We start from the raw sequence: 13063 nt of genomic DNA, 5'->3' as shown, positions 1-13063 counted from the left end.
TACTCTACAGTTTGTTTTGTAAATAAAAACCAGACACTCTCTGGGTGGTTTCTCTTACAAATAAGTGACATTTATAAATGTTTTAAATCTGCAATATGTTCAGTTAATAAAGGTTTTTGACATTGCTGTCATGTTTTGTATAAGAAAGTGTGTCACTTAATTATTTTGCATTTTATTCACCATGTTTTAGTGCCATTGGTGAATAGTAAGGAATACTCTGACTTCTCCTAGTGTCCAACTAATGCAATATATGATCTGATAGCATAGTAAGAACTGAATATTGTTATAAATCTTCCACAACTAAGCTTGTCGAACACTTTATATTAAAATCTTTTAACAATCTGCCATAAACCAGGAGCATGTCTCACTGACTGAAGACCAATGAAAACCTTAATTAATTCTCACAACTATAAGAGGTGACATTCCTGGGCAGCTGTTTTATTAAGGAAATGCTGTTTGCAAATGTTCATATATTGATTATTAATCTTTAGTCAAACTTACAGAATATCACAAAAATCACATAGGAAATTACAAAGAACTTATATAACAATAACCCCAAATCTTCAATAATTGGTTACAGAATTTTGAATGCCTCAGTATCCCGGCAATTATTGGCGTATTGCAGCTCTCTGTTCAGGTTGACTAGTGCGAGTAGTCAAAACGTAATCAAAACATAGATTATATCTACACAGGAACACACAATCAAGTGCAAATCTGTTTTGTTGCCACTGGAGATTCAGAGTCGGCAGCCAATCCCTCCAGTCACTGTGACAGTCTCTCCAGTGATGTAGGAAGCCTCCCGACGAGCACAAGAAGGCAATCACTCCGCCAATTTCCTCTGGCTCTCCAACTCTAAAAATTTTAAATATGGTATTCATAAACGGTTACTATATTTGTGCACAGTGTAGCATGTTAGTGATAAACGTCCATGTGAGTACGAGCTGCACCTTTTAATGCTGAGCTGCTGTTTGAAGTTGTCCATGATGTCCTCATTTCCCCATAACTGAGTAAATGAACAAAGAAAACATGACTCGAGTGAAATGTAATTGTAGGAGAGGGCAGAAGTCAACAAAATACATGAGAACAAAAATCCCATGTTGTGAATACAGGGGTTTGGGTGCGTGTTTTTATCCTCACCTCAGAGCTGAAGCGGGTCTTGATAATTCCTGGGGCCACGCAGTTGACTCTTATGTTACTGTGAGCCAGCTCGGGAGCCAGAGCCCGGGTCAGACCCAGCAACGCTGTCTTACTCACACTGTAAGGACCCAGGGCCTGCAGACACAGAGAGACGTGTCCATCACACACATGCACTGCATCAAGGGATTTGGTTTACAGGATGACAATGAACCAAGAGTGTCCCACTTTATTTTTTTTTATTTTTCAACTCTACAGGGAGACTAACTCCTATTTATGAGGTAATTGTTCTGCTCATACTCTCACTGACCTGCATTGGTTGGTATCCAGCCACAGACGACACAAATACTACACTTCCCCCTCTAAAAGAAAAATACAGATAAATATTCTGCAATTAAATATACAGTTGACAGTTGTATAGTAACACTGAATGCTGAATCATCTTATAGTTGGTCTCTCACCCCCTCTTCACCATATGAGGCACCACTGACTTAGTCAGGAGGAAGGCTGATTTCACATTTACAGACAGGATCTGGACAAAAATGTAGAAGAAGTCTTAATATTAAAATGACCCCATACATTCTCCTGTGTTAAAATAAAAAAGTAGGAAGAAGAATGTTTTAGACCGCAGCCCCTGACTCATTTTAACAATTCTGACTTTTGCGTTTGTTGTGTGTACCTTGTCCCAGACTTCCTCTGTGGAGTCCATGATGTTCCCAAAGAAAGGGTTGACTGCTGCGTTGGATACAAGGATATCAATGCCCCCGCACTGATCCACAGTCTATTCCAAACACAGAACTATTATTGAGGTTATAAGTCAAATTAATCCCTGACATACTCATAATTATGGGTATGAGGCCATGTGCCCCAAACTCGCTGATACAGTTGTCTGAGAACCATATAATATTGACAGAATTAAGAAATACTCACCATTTGAACCAGTTTTTCTCTGTCTTCTCCCTTGCCAACATTACAGGTGGTCCCAGTCACTTGGATGCTCTGGCTCTGCAGCAGTGCCACAGCCTTGTCCACGTTGGCCTGCCGCCGGCTGCTCACCACCACGTGGGCTCCTCTCTTTCCCAGAGCCTGAGCTGCTGCGAGTCCAATTCTGAGGAGGAAGAGGAGAGCGTCACAGCGAGGGATCAAGTCTGTAACAACTGTTGTTATCGTCAACATATTGTAGCTGTTTTTACACGATGCTATTATGAGACACCATTTCAGATGTCATCCTTTGAGGATTCAAATGTATGGATTCACGATGTGTTGATTCGTGGCCATTTCAATGTGATCTGCTTCAGTGAGCTCATATAAAACAAAACAGAAACATTGGGACATAACATGATGATGCTGAAGATATAAAACAAAATAAATAAAACCAACGTAGGGATGCTATCAGCACCACATGATGTGTTCCACTGCGTTCCATTTAATAATACATTTTATTTTTTATTTATAGGCGCATTTCTGAACACTCAAGGTCACCTCACAAAACATAATAAAACAGTACAGCAATAAATAAATGTCCATAGAGAATAATAACTTCACTGGTGTTGAAAAGGCAGGCACACAGCCTGTACGTACTGTTACTTGTTGTCCTTGTTCAAATATGTCTCAGTTATTAGTTTAAAAGGCAGGGTGAGTGGAGTCCAGTAAAGTTTTGTCCCCTTTTTATTAACGGGTAAATTACAGCACGCTGGCTCATGAGTCATGATCAGTGTTTACTGATACAGTTTGCTCAGCAATTTCTTGTCTTGACTTGTGGTGTTGCAGTCACAGTTCCCCGTTATCATGAAGGTGAAGATGCTCTCAATACAAGCTTAATAAAATGAGCGTCATTCCTTCATGTCATTTGTAAGACTTTGCCTTAGAAAGAAAATATCCTTGTAGAATTTTATTCACAAGATCACAAACTAGTATAGATTAATTATCCATTCTGCACCACTGCTTCATCAGGGCAGCATATTGCCAAAGTGATTTTCTTATTTGCTGTTCTGTGTATTTCATGGCTGTATAAACAGAACAGGAGTTAATCATGTAATTCTTACCCATCTGTGGAGGCAGTGACTATGGCTACCTTTCCAGCAAGGCTGCTTTGAGACATACTCCTTTGGCCAGCAACAGGGTTGGTCCTAAGGCACCTGAATACACTCCTCAACATCACCTGTGAACAGAGAACAGTCCAAGATTTTAATGAAAACACTTGGTAACTAGGGCAAAGGTCATAATGGACTCTGACAGCAGTGGTGAATAAGACACATAAGTTAATAGCTTCATTAGTTACTTAAATAAAAAAAACAGTAATTGTTGCATAGTAAAGCAACAGCAATGATAACATATTTGGTATTTACTTATTTAAACAGTCTATGGTATTTACACAGGCAGACAGATAACTCAGTTCAGTTCAGGCTACAAGCAAATAATACAGTTATGCGAACGTATTTAAGAGCATTATCTCACCTTGCAGTGCATGCAAAATTGAACATGAGGTGGAAGAAACTGTCAAAACACTCTCAAAGTCTGTTGCTAGAACTTTGACTACCGTTATCGTCGACTCATGTGGTCGCTCCCTGCAGTCAGTGTTTTTCCGGTAAGTGTCCAGCAGCTGTCAAAATAAAAGCCTCCAGCAAACGGCCCAACGCAATCGGCCGCTCTTTGACTCAAATGTACAACCACGTCCGGTGTAATAATCGCTTTACAATCGCTAATAATTTGTTTAGAGAATGTGTTCTTGTGCTGCACCAGCCGATGATAGTGATAGTTTGGGGCACATATTTCATTTTTAATCGATTTACAGCTGGATTTTCTGATTAACGACCACATTCGGACGTCCCTAAACGCACCCAGCAAAAACGAGCCAATCAGGGAGGCCGTGTCTCCCGAGCTGCGGATACCAATCCGACTTCACGGCTGCTGGATCGGTCTAACGCCGTGCGGGGACACTAGTGCTATGCTCGTAGATCACTGAAGTGCGTTTCGTGTTGTTGTCATCCCCGAAGATGACTGAACGCCGATGGACACAGATTTTCACGCCTGAGAAGAAGTGATTTCACGGATAACTCTGACTGTACGACGAAGGCAAGTTCTCGGCGATAAGAAAAATAAAAGCAAGGTAATTATTTAATAGGCTTTTGGGTGCTTTACGACTGCTTGCAAATAAATCTGCATGAGCGGCCATTGTTTGTTTTGAACTTCAGCAGCGATGAAGATGACCAACATTGCTAACAGCCTCTAACGTTAGCCAGTGTCGGCAGCTAGGCCGCGACAACACAGCTGACGTTATTTTTAGCTGGATACTGTTCAGATTAATTGTCATTTAACCTGGCTACCGGCCACACACACACGTGTAGTGAATATATATGTGATAGCGAGCACACGCCGTTTATTTATCTACAATGCTAAGCTAACGTTAGCTTTCGCTGAACGGGGTTGCATTCAACGTAACGTTACTGGGCGTGGAAAGGACAGGTGTTGCTGCTGCCGCCGCCGCCTGCCCAGCTCTCGTTTCACATGTGTCTCCCAACGAATGGGTTTAGGTTCACCAACTTCCTCTGTGTGTTTTATAAACGAGTCGTGAAAAGCGTTTTTTCCCCCTTCGTTGCACGGATTGCAGGACCCATATGAAGGCGGAGACGACGAGGCGCCCGGACTGTGAGATGTGTCCTCTCCAGACCCAGCTGTGCCTCTGCACCGAGTCTCTCTGGCGACCAGCACGTCCATGGGAGCCCCAGCTGATCTAGATGGGTGACCCCGACTGATCTGGACCACCTTGACTTATAGTTTCTCTGAGACTCAACTGTTAACTGAGCAACAATGTCTGTCTCCGTGAGTACAGTAATTGTTTCTTTGTTTGCATGAATTTGCATGTACTTTTGTGTCACATCGATGGACAAATCAAAGATGAGATCAAAGCTAACGTGAAACTAAAACAATAGAATTTACTGGACATGTTTTTACCTATATTTTATCACCATATCTATATATTTTTTTATCAGGTTCCTCATTGCCTCCATTACTGTCCTAAGGGGGTCCCACATGGCTCAATAGAGCCTAGTTATCCCCAGGGGGTTGGTTTAGAAAATGAAAGGGGGCCGGACACTCTGGCTTTGGGTTGGCAATTAAATCCTGAAGAGCAAGGGACAGATGTGTCTCTCATCCCCTCCCCCTCTCTGCTCTCATCTCGCTCATTACCATTAAGCCCTTGTGTCCATCTGATCATTGATCCTCCCTGAACGTGCCCCTCACAGCTGTGAGTTTTTGAGTTTGTGTGATGCTGGATTTAGATTATGATTTTTTTTTTGTGTCTGTTTGCCCGTCCTCTTCCTGTCTCTCTGTCTCTCACACGGACGTTTTACGAGACCTTCCCTCTTCACTCCTATTCACTCTCCATTCAGCGGCTCTAAACAATCAACCTTTTTATACTGCTGACTTGGCAGTGCCATGTCAGTGCACTGGTTTATGGTGTGCAGATGTGAGGCACTAGTTTGTGTTAATTTAGGCTGTCGATTAAAACCTACTTTCATACGGCCGTTTGGGTGTGTGTTAATTAATGAATGGGAGTGTCCGTGTTTATGATTTCTACTCTTGTTCTCTCTCTCAGACGGTATTGGCCAAGGCGCTGTTTGACAACGCGGCAGAGAGCCCAGAGGAGCTGGCTTTCCGGAAGGGTGACATCCTGATGGTTCTTGAACAGGAGCAGAGCGGCGGGCCGGGCTGGTGGCTCTGCTCCCTGCATGGCAGACAGGGCATTGCCCCGGCCAACCGCCTTCGACTCCTGCAGACCGCCCCACCCCCAGGCTCAGACCTTCGTCATGGCTCCGTTGAGGACTCTGTCTACCTGACGCCTGCTTCCCCACTGGCCCAGACTGCTGTCAGCGGAAGTGCAGAGGACATAGATCGAGTGTATCGCTCCCCCCCAGGCGTGGTTGAGGGACGAGGAGGTGTCTCAAGGCCTGGGGAGCTCCGCAGAGTCGAAGGCGGGCGCCCTCGCTCGCACTCCAGCTCTGGCACCCGGCCCAGACCTGACTGGGAAATCGGGGTGGCGGGGCGTCCACGCTCACCCTCTCTGAGAGGACGAGGCACAGAAATGACAGGAACTCTTTATCAGACTCCAGTAAGTCCCATGCCTTCGGCAGCTCAGCATACCAGGCAGCCAGGAGCTCTCATGGCTACAGAGTCTGTGTACCTCTCCCCTACTGGAGTACCAAGGGCAGCGGATGAGCCAGAGGACACTACATATCTAGTCCCTCGAGAAACACTAACAACAGGACACTCAGACGACTGTTACTTGGTGCCCAAAGGTACACCACTAGCAGGTGACGATGTTTACCAATCCCCAACAGGAGGAGTCTGCTCTAATGGCCCCTCCACATTTAGTGGAACACCAGGTACCCCCCAGTCCAAAGTGAGCCAGGACACACCTGTCATGTACCAAACACCCACCCTAGTAGGAGCAAACCATCACAGGACTCCAGCCACAGTTTTGGCCCACCAGCACCCATCTCAGTTATCCCCTGCCCAAGCATCTCCCAGACCTCTGCTCAAGGGAATGTCACCCAACCCTGCTGCTGCCAGGAGCAAACCCGGCCTGGCCTGTAACCGGGGATCCCCTTTGCTGGTCAGAGCAGGGCAGGTCAGGGTTCCTGGATCGCCGAGTTTTGCCCGCAAACCTCCTCCACCAGCACCTCCAGTGAGGGGAGTCACCAGAAAAGACGCACAACAAACAGCCCCGTCGCCAGCCGATTCAAACCCCAAACCCACAGCTCAGGTCACTCCTGCAAGCCTGCAGCAGGAAGTGGACACGCAGAGGGGAACTCCTCAGAGCAAGGAGGAAAGGACGAACAATGGCCTGGAGATGAGGTGCAATGCGCAGAACAAAAAAGGAGAAAATCAGGATTGCTTGGATCCTGTGGATGACCAGGTTTGTGAAGGCTTCTTAACTAACAACCCTGAAATCGTTGCTCTGCCTAGAAACGTGTTCTAATGTAGGTTCATATTGTTGTTTTAGCAGGGGTAGACACACATTTTAATTGCTCCAAAAATGTACTTTACATTGGGAGAGTTTGAGTAGAGTGGATTTACATATTTCATCAGCATGTTTGGAAAAATATAAAAAATTTGGTTGACCTGCTTTCATAATTTGGTTTTGTGCTTTCGTTGTCTTGGTAGGTGTATGATACCCCTCCCAGTGGCAGGTGGCAGCGTCAAGTCCCGTCTGCCCTTGGTGGTGATGATGGCATCTATGACACCCCTCGCTGTGTCCCACCACAAGCTGACTCTGAGACAGAGGTAGAGATAACACTTTCTTTAGACCAGCCTTGTTAGTACCTGTTTGTTTTTTAAAGGGAGCTTCTTTTCCGGTTTATCTTGTCCTGTTAGATCTCCTCTCACATCTGGGATTAATATGGGTATTTGCATTGCTCATTGAAGGGTAGACTTTAAACAGCATCTAAGACAACATAAACTACCACATGAATATCCTTTCTTACAGTGGACAACATTTACAGTGTGCAGAAGCCAAAAAATGGCTGTGAACTATTGTAAGCCAGTGTGTTTAAGTCGTGTCCGTACAAGTGAAACAAGTCACCAGCATGAGGTGACTTTCAAACACCCTTTCACCATTTCTTCCCACATTCCACCATCACTGTGCCCCCCCCCCAAGGCGAGGCCACACCTGTCTGTCGCTGTCGGCTGTGAGAGCCTGTCTATCCAGTCCAAATGCTGCTGCTATTTTTCTCTCAGTCACACCCATCTGTCAGGGCCATACCAAGGCCATACCACCAGCACCCTGCCCCCCCAGTGGTCTTCCCTTTAATGTTTCTTGAAAAAGCCTGCCAACAGTTGGATTATTTTCTCCTCTTTACCCGCAGTTACTGGATGTGGACTGCTGACTCATTGCTTTTGCACTTGGCTGTTTAAGGGGACGAATGTGTGTCTGCCCACTTTAACCAGTTTGGTCTGATTACTCATGCATGGTCCAGGTTTAAAGTCTTCTGAACTCACAGTAGACAACATTTGATTTGTTCTGAACTCTGTGTATGTACAGTAGTGTTGATGAAGTTGGCTTAAACTGCATCATTTCTCCATCCCTGACACAGAAAACCCAAACTGTGTTTGGTGTAATGAACACATTATGTCTCGGTCTCATTCTTTGCGTTCCTTCTGTCTTCTCCCCCAACTTCTAGGTCTACAATGTCCCCACCATCACTCTGAATATGTCCACGTCAGATGTCCAGTCTGATGAAGGTGATGAAGATGTATACAGTGTTCCTACACTTCCAGGTGTGCCCCTGGGCCCAGGCGAGTCCACTACCAGCCTCTCTGGCGAGGACGCCTCCCAGGTTGGACAGGTCTATTGTGTCCCTGGACCTGAGAAACGAGCCAGCGGTGGAAGTCAAAACCGGGACTCTTCTGAGCCCGACTGTGGCATCTATGACATGCCAGCTTTGACTGCGGACGCCCTCCCTCACTCTTTGTCATCCTCCTCCACCTCTACCCGCCGCCTCTCTGTCTCGAGCAACGGTTCGGGTGACGTGCAGTGGAGAGCCTCGCTTTCCTGCCTAGTCCACTCGGTGATGAGCACAGCCTCCTGCCCGGCCTCCGCTCTGTCGTCACGGGACCTGGCCACCTCGTTGGCTGAAATCCTGTCGACCTGGAAAGCCAATCATTCAGATGATCCTGCACCGCCTCTTCAGCAGGCGTGGGCTCGTCTGTCTGACCTCCTCCCGGCGTTATCTGCTATCGGTAACGCTCCTCCATCTGAAGGACTCTTGGTGCTGGTCCAGCGCTCCCTCGAGGAAAGTGCCCTCCTCTTGCAGGCTCAGGGCCGACCCCGTCTGCCTTCCCAAGAATCCCTGTCCCGCAGGCCATTGCCTGCGCTCCCAGTGCCTGATGGGAAGTCCTCGGGAAGTGGGATGGGCTCCCGTAAAGGTAGCTGGATCCAGGAGAGGCCCCTGCCCCCGACCCCTCAGCCTTCCTTCCCCTTACCTCCTACTCTGTCTACTGTGACACTGACAGTGGGCCCTATTGATGGAGAAGATGACCCAAGCAATGAGTATGCAGGGATCGGCTTGACTCCCATCTCTGTCGCGGTACCCTCTGGAGACAGTGTTGGATACGTCAAGCTGCAGGTGAGTGTTCATGATGAATTTAATTTATTTACATCTGCCTCGTGCAGGATACTATCTGTGTGTTTTCTGTGATTCAACACCCTGGATTCATACATGTAAGTCTGTAAGTGTGTGTCTGCATACATGCCTGACTGTTTTCTTCTCCCCTCACTAGGGTAAACCCGAGCCACCTCCCGATGTCCTGACTGAGAATGGACAAATACAAACAATCACTGCAGAGCCCAGGGTGAGTCTGCTCTCTTTTTTTTTTTTTACCATAATCCTTAGCTCCTACAGTCCAGTCTGTCATTCTCAGAAAGTTTTTCTTGTACAGAAACACAAGCAGCAAGTCTGCACAGACAAGTCATTGATGCACTCTGATTTCACAGTGCGCTCTGTTTACTATTGATCACTGTGACTCATTAATCCAGCTTGCAGCAGCTCGATCTCCAGTCTACACGTGTTTACACAACACCACCTCGATTAATGTCACATTAACCCCTTTTCATTTACGTCTCATGAATCTCTTATCTCACAATCTGTTGCTTGTGACTGAGGTCATGTTTTCCTATCACTCCTTCTGCATTTTTTTCCCACTCCTTGCTAGAGTCCCTGGTTACGCCATAGACGACAAACAAGAGGTCACTTGTAAATCTTAACAGTCTTGCCTTACATTGAATGGAGGCTGCAGGACAATAAGTGACAGAAAAGCAGTCATTCTTTCAACAGGGTTGGGGTGTGTGTGTGTGGGGGTGTGTGGGTGTGTGTGTGTGTGGGGGTGTGTGTGTGTGCGTGCGTTTTAAGACTCACATGTCTGACTGCTCCCTACATTACATTAACACAGTCATCCAGCTTCTGCATTCATCAGTGAGGAGGTGCAGCAGGTGCTATTCCAGTTGTTATTCATGTTTTGGCACATTCAGGTTAATGAAATGCATGCATATGAACTCTTTTTCAAAGCATACCTCACTTATCATTTTGCCTTCTAGTCATTAGTTTCAATTAATTTTGTTATGGAGCAAAAACTTGAACAGACTTGAACGTTACGTCAGCAAAAGTTAATCCGACAGCGTTTTTCGTTCAGTTTAGATTTCCCCTGCTGTTACAGGGTTTGCAAGTGCAAGACCACTCAGCCATACAATTTCTCCGATTTATCTGAACCGAAAGATAATGATACATTTAGTGCTCGTGGCCTATTTGACTCTGAAACATGACTTTCCCTTACAAGTACTAGTTTCGTCTTTCCCTTGACAGTTGACCCCGTCCCCTGGTCTTCCGGTGTCGCTCTCCCTGGAGGACTCGGAGCTGCTGTCCTTTTACTCCTCTCAGAGCCTCGCTCACCTCTCCTGCCTGGCAGACGCCATCGACGTGCTCTTCAGCAGCGTGCAGGGGAACCAGCCGCCCCGCATCTTTGTCGCCAGAGGAAAGAGTCTCATTGTGACAGCGCACAAATTGGTGTTTATTGGGGACACGCTCTCCCGCCTTCTCACCTCTGCCGACCTCCGGGCCAAGGTATGTAGAGAAAAGCCTTAGCACATTTTCTTACTTTTCATTACATAATTTAAATAGCTGTGTAATAACTCTTTTTTTATTTCTTTTCTCTATCTCAGATCACAACCTCAGGGGGACGACTCTGCCAGGCCTTGAAATCAGTCGTCGTGGCAACAAAGGGAGCTGCACAAAACTACCCGTCAGTATCCGCCACCCAGGAGATGGTGGACCGAGTCGCTGAGCTCTCCCAGCAAGCAGCCGGCTTCTCCACTCTGCTCCAGCGTCTGGCAGAAATATCTTCATGATATTTCCTATCACTTGCGTAAAGACTTTGTTTACACTACACGTATATTTTCTCTCTTTGAAATGCCTTATTTGTTGTTAGACTCTTTCATTACCTTTCGTTTGAATGGGATTGAAGCAAGCGAGGTTGAATCCTGCAAGCTTTCGACCTCGCTGCAGCTGTTACTAAGCTGGGTTTTGACTGTTGGTTCTGTCCTCCAAGTGTGCGTTGGTTTGCCTTTGTTTATATACTGACCTCTGTGCTTTGACGCCAGGCACGCTTGTCTTTTTGAGTGTTAACTTATTGAATATTTGAAGCCCTGCTGTGGCTTTGAGAGTCTGTGCAGACTGCTTGTCTTGGGAGCTTAGCTTTATTATGTTTGCCATGTTTTCTTTCCCTCACATGATAGCAATTTTTCCTTCCTTCCTCTATTTATTCAGCCACCCCCCCCTATTCCAAAAATAGATCGGAAGGAGGCCTCGCATCCTGGTCCTGGCCTACTTTTGACTGTGATACCTGAAAGGCCTTTTGTGATTATCATGCAGAAGCAGCATATCGAGTGTTTTGGGCTTAATATGTGAGAAATGGAATAGGGTGTGTAGAGTAAGAAGTTTGCCTGACCTCCATTCTTAATCTGTGCAAGTATGTGTTGTGTTTGTGTTGTACCCATTTCCACTAGAAAGCAAAGATTAACTGCGGTACAGCGTGTAATCCACTCTGTGAGGATTACACAACATCTCTCAGTACATGTTCAGATTACGTTCTCGCAGTCTTACACACCTCATGGGGAATAATTAAAGTCCTGTCTGACAGGGGAGAGTTAATATCTGGGAATTGATGCAGTGACTGAGAGTGAAAAGTGATAGTTGTGTGAGAAATTGCTTAATCCTTTTCTTTCCCACAGTCACGCTGAATCCTGGCAGTGAATAAGAAAACCTGTTGACCAAGCTCACCTGTCTCTACATGTCTTGTCATGGTCTACATGCTTACTCTTCTTTGACTTCATCTTAGTTTCCTGTAAGATTCTCACACAGAAACTCGAAGCACGTGTGTGTGTGTGTGTATATAGTGATGTTGGTCTTAACCATATCTCCTGGTCCATCTAAGACCTTTTTATTTGCTGTCTGTATTTTCATTTATGCCAGTCATCAGATGTGATATGTTGATCACACAGATGACTTGAACAGTTGAACATGTTTGTCATTTTTACACTACAAATCTTTGTAAACACATCTCCAGCTTTATATTTGGGTGCTCTACAAAGTTGATTATAATACCTAAAAAATGATCTATCTTCTGTATCGTCAGTCATATTGGTTAACATACTATTGAAGTTTTTTATGTTTCAGATCCAAATCAATATTATCAGGGCATTGCATAATCATTTTGTCAGTTGTGTGGTTGAGTTTAAATCTTTCTTGGAGAAATATCTTTCTGCTTTTACATTTATTTTTTTTCTGCTGCAGTGCCACCTTGTGGAGGTTTGAATTATTACCTAGTGAATACCTGTCTGCCCAGACGGGCTCTTTACAGTCTGTATGAAGAGAGCATGATCGGCAAGTAACCTTTAGATCTGTATTTATGAAGGTCAGTTTTTATGTTTTTGCTTTCTATTTTGCATGGCTTTAATTTGCTTAAATTTTATATATCCACATCCTTTACAATGGGTGGTTTTACTAGCTAATTGACAACCAACAAATGTATTCTTTTTTTTTTTTTTTGGAAAACTATGTTAAGTTACAGTTTAAAGATATGGCTGTATTTTCTTTTTATACAAGAAAGTTTTTTACACTATCTGAACTCATTTGAGTCTGTTATCCGTATTTGCTGCGGTGTAGAAGTTAATCTTTGACTTTTCTCCTGTAGTAAGCGGGCCTAAACCTCTTACTTTTAACACTATATTTGATGTCTGTCTTGTATTCCTGTTCAGAATGCACAAATACATCTTTTGCAATTAAAACAAACGTGTTTGGATTATTGATTGCAGTATTAGTCTGTCAAAATGTTTTATTTATTGTATCTGCAGGATATCTATTTGTTGTTTAAAAAA

General features: G+C 44.9%; 2 protein-coding genes across 2 annotated transcripts; one reads left to right on the top strand and one right to left on the bottom strand.

Moving 5' to 3' along the window:
- Window positions 1-417: 417 nt before the first annotated feature.
- Window positions 418-3750, bottom strand: dhrs4 (dehydrogenase/reductase (SDR family) member 4). The gene is given in 10 exon segments (XM_038730352.1): window positions 418-799; window positions 801-852; window positions 948-1003; window positions 1138-1272; window positions 1445-1496; window positions 1596-1666; window positions 1814-1915; window positions 2065-2242; window positions 3180-3295; window positions 3592-3750. Coding segments are annotated over 10 exon segments (837 nt in total). The 5' UTR covers window positions 3604-3750; the 3' UTR covers window positions 418-736.
- A 335-nt stretch (window positions 3751-4085) lies between these two features.
- On the top strand, window positions 4086-12987 carry efs (embryonal Fyn-associated substrate). The gene is made up of 8 exons (XM_038730346.1): window positions 4086-4243; window positions 4745-4956; window positions 5732-7051; window positions 7300-7419; window positions 8316-9260; window positions 9415-9486; window positions 10494-10751; window positions 10850-12987. Exons 2-8 carry the CDS (start codon window positions 4945-4947, stop codon window positions 11033-11035), a joined length of 2913 nt encoding a protein of 970 aa, XP_038586274.1. The 5' UTR covers window positions 4086-4243; window positions 4745-4944; the 3' UTR covers window positions 11036-12987.
- The last annotated feature ends 76 nt before the right edge of the window (window positions 12988-13063 follow it).

Source organism: Micropterus salmoides, unplaced genomic scaffold, assembly GCF_014851395.1.
Source record: "Micropterus salmoides isolate LMB-PRFRI ecotype aquatic unplaced genomic scaffold, ASM1485139v1 Ms_hic_scaffold_2, whole genome shotgun sequence".
Classification (NCBI taxonomy): domain Eukaryota; kingdom Metazoa; phylum Chordata; class Actinopteri; order Centrarchiformes; family Centrarchidae; genus Micropterus; species Micropterus salmoides.
This window is presented reverse-complemented; position numbering and strand designations above follow the sequence as displayed.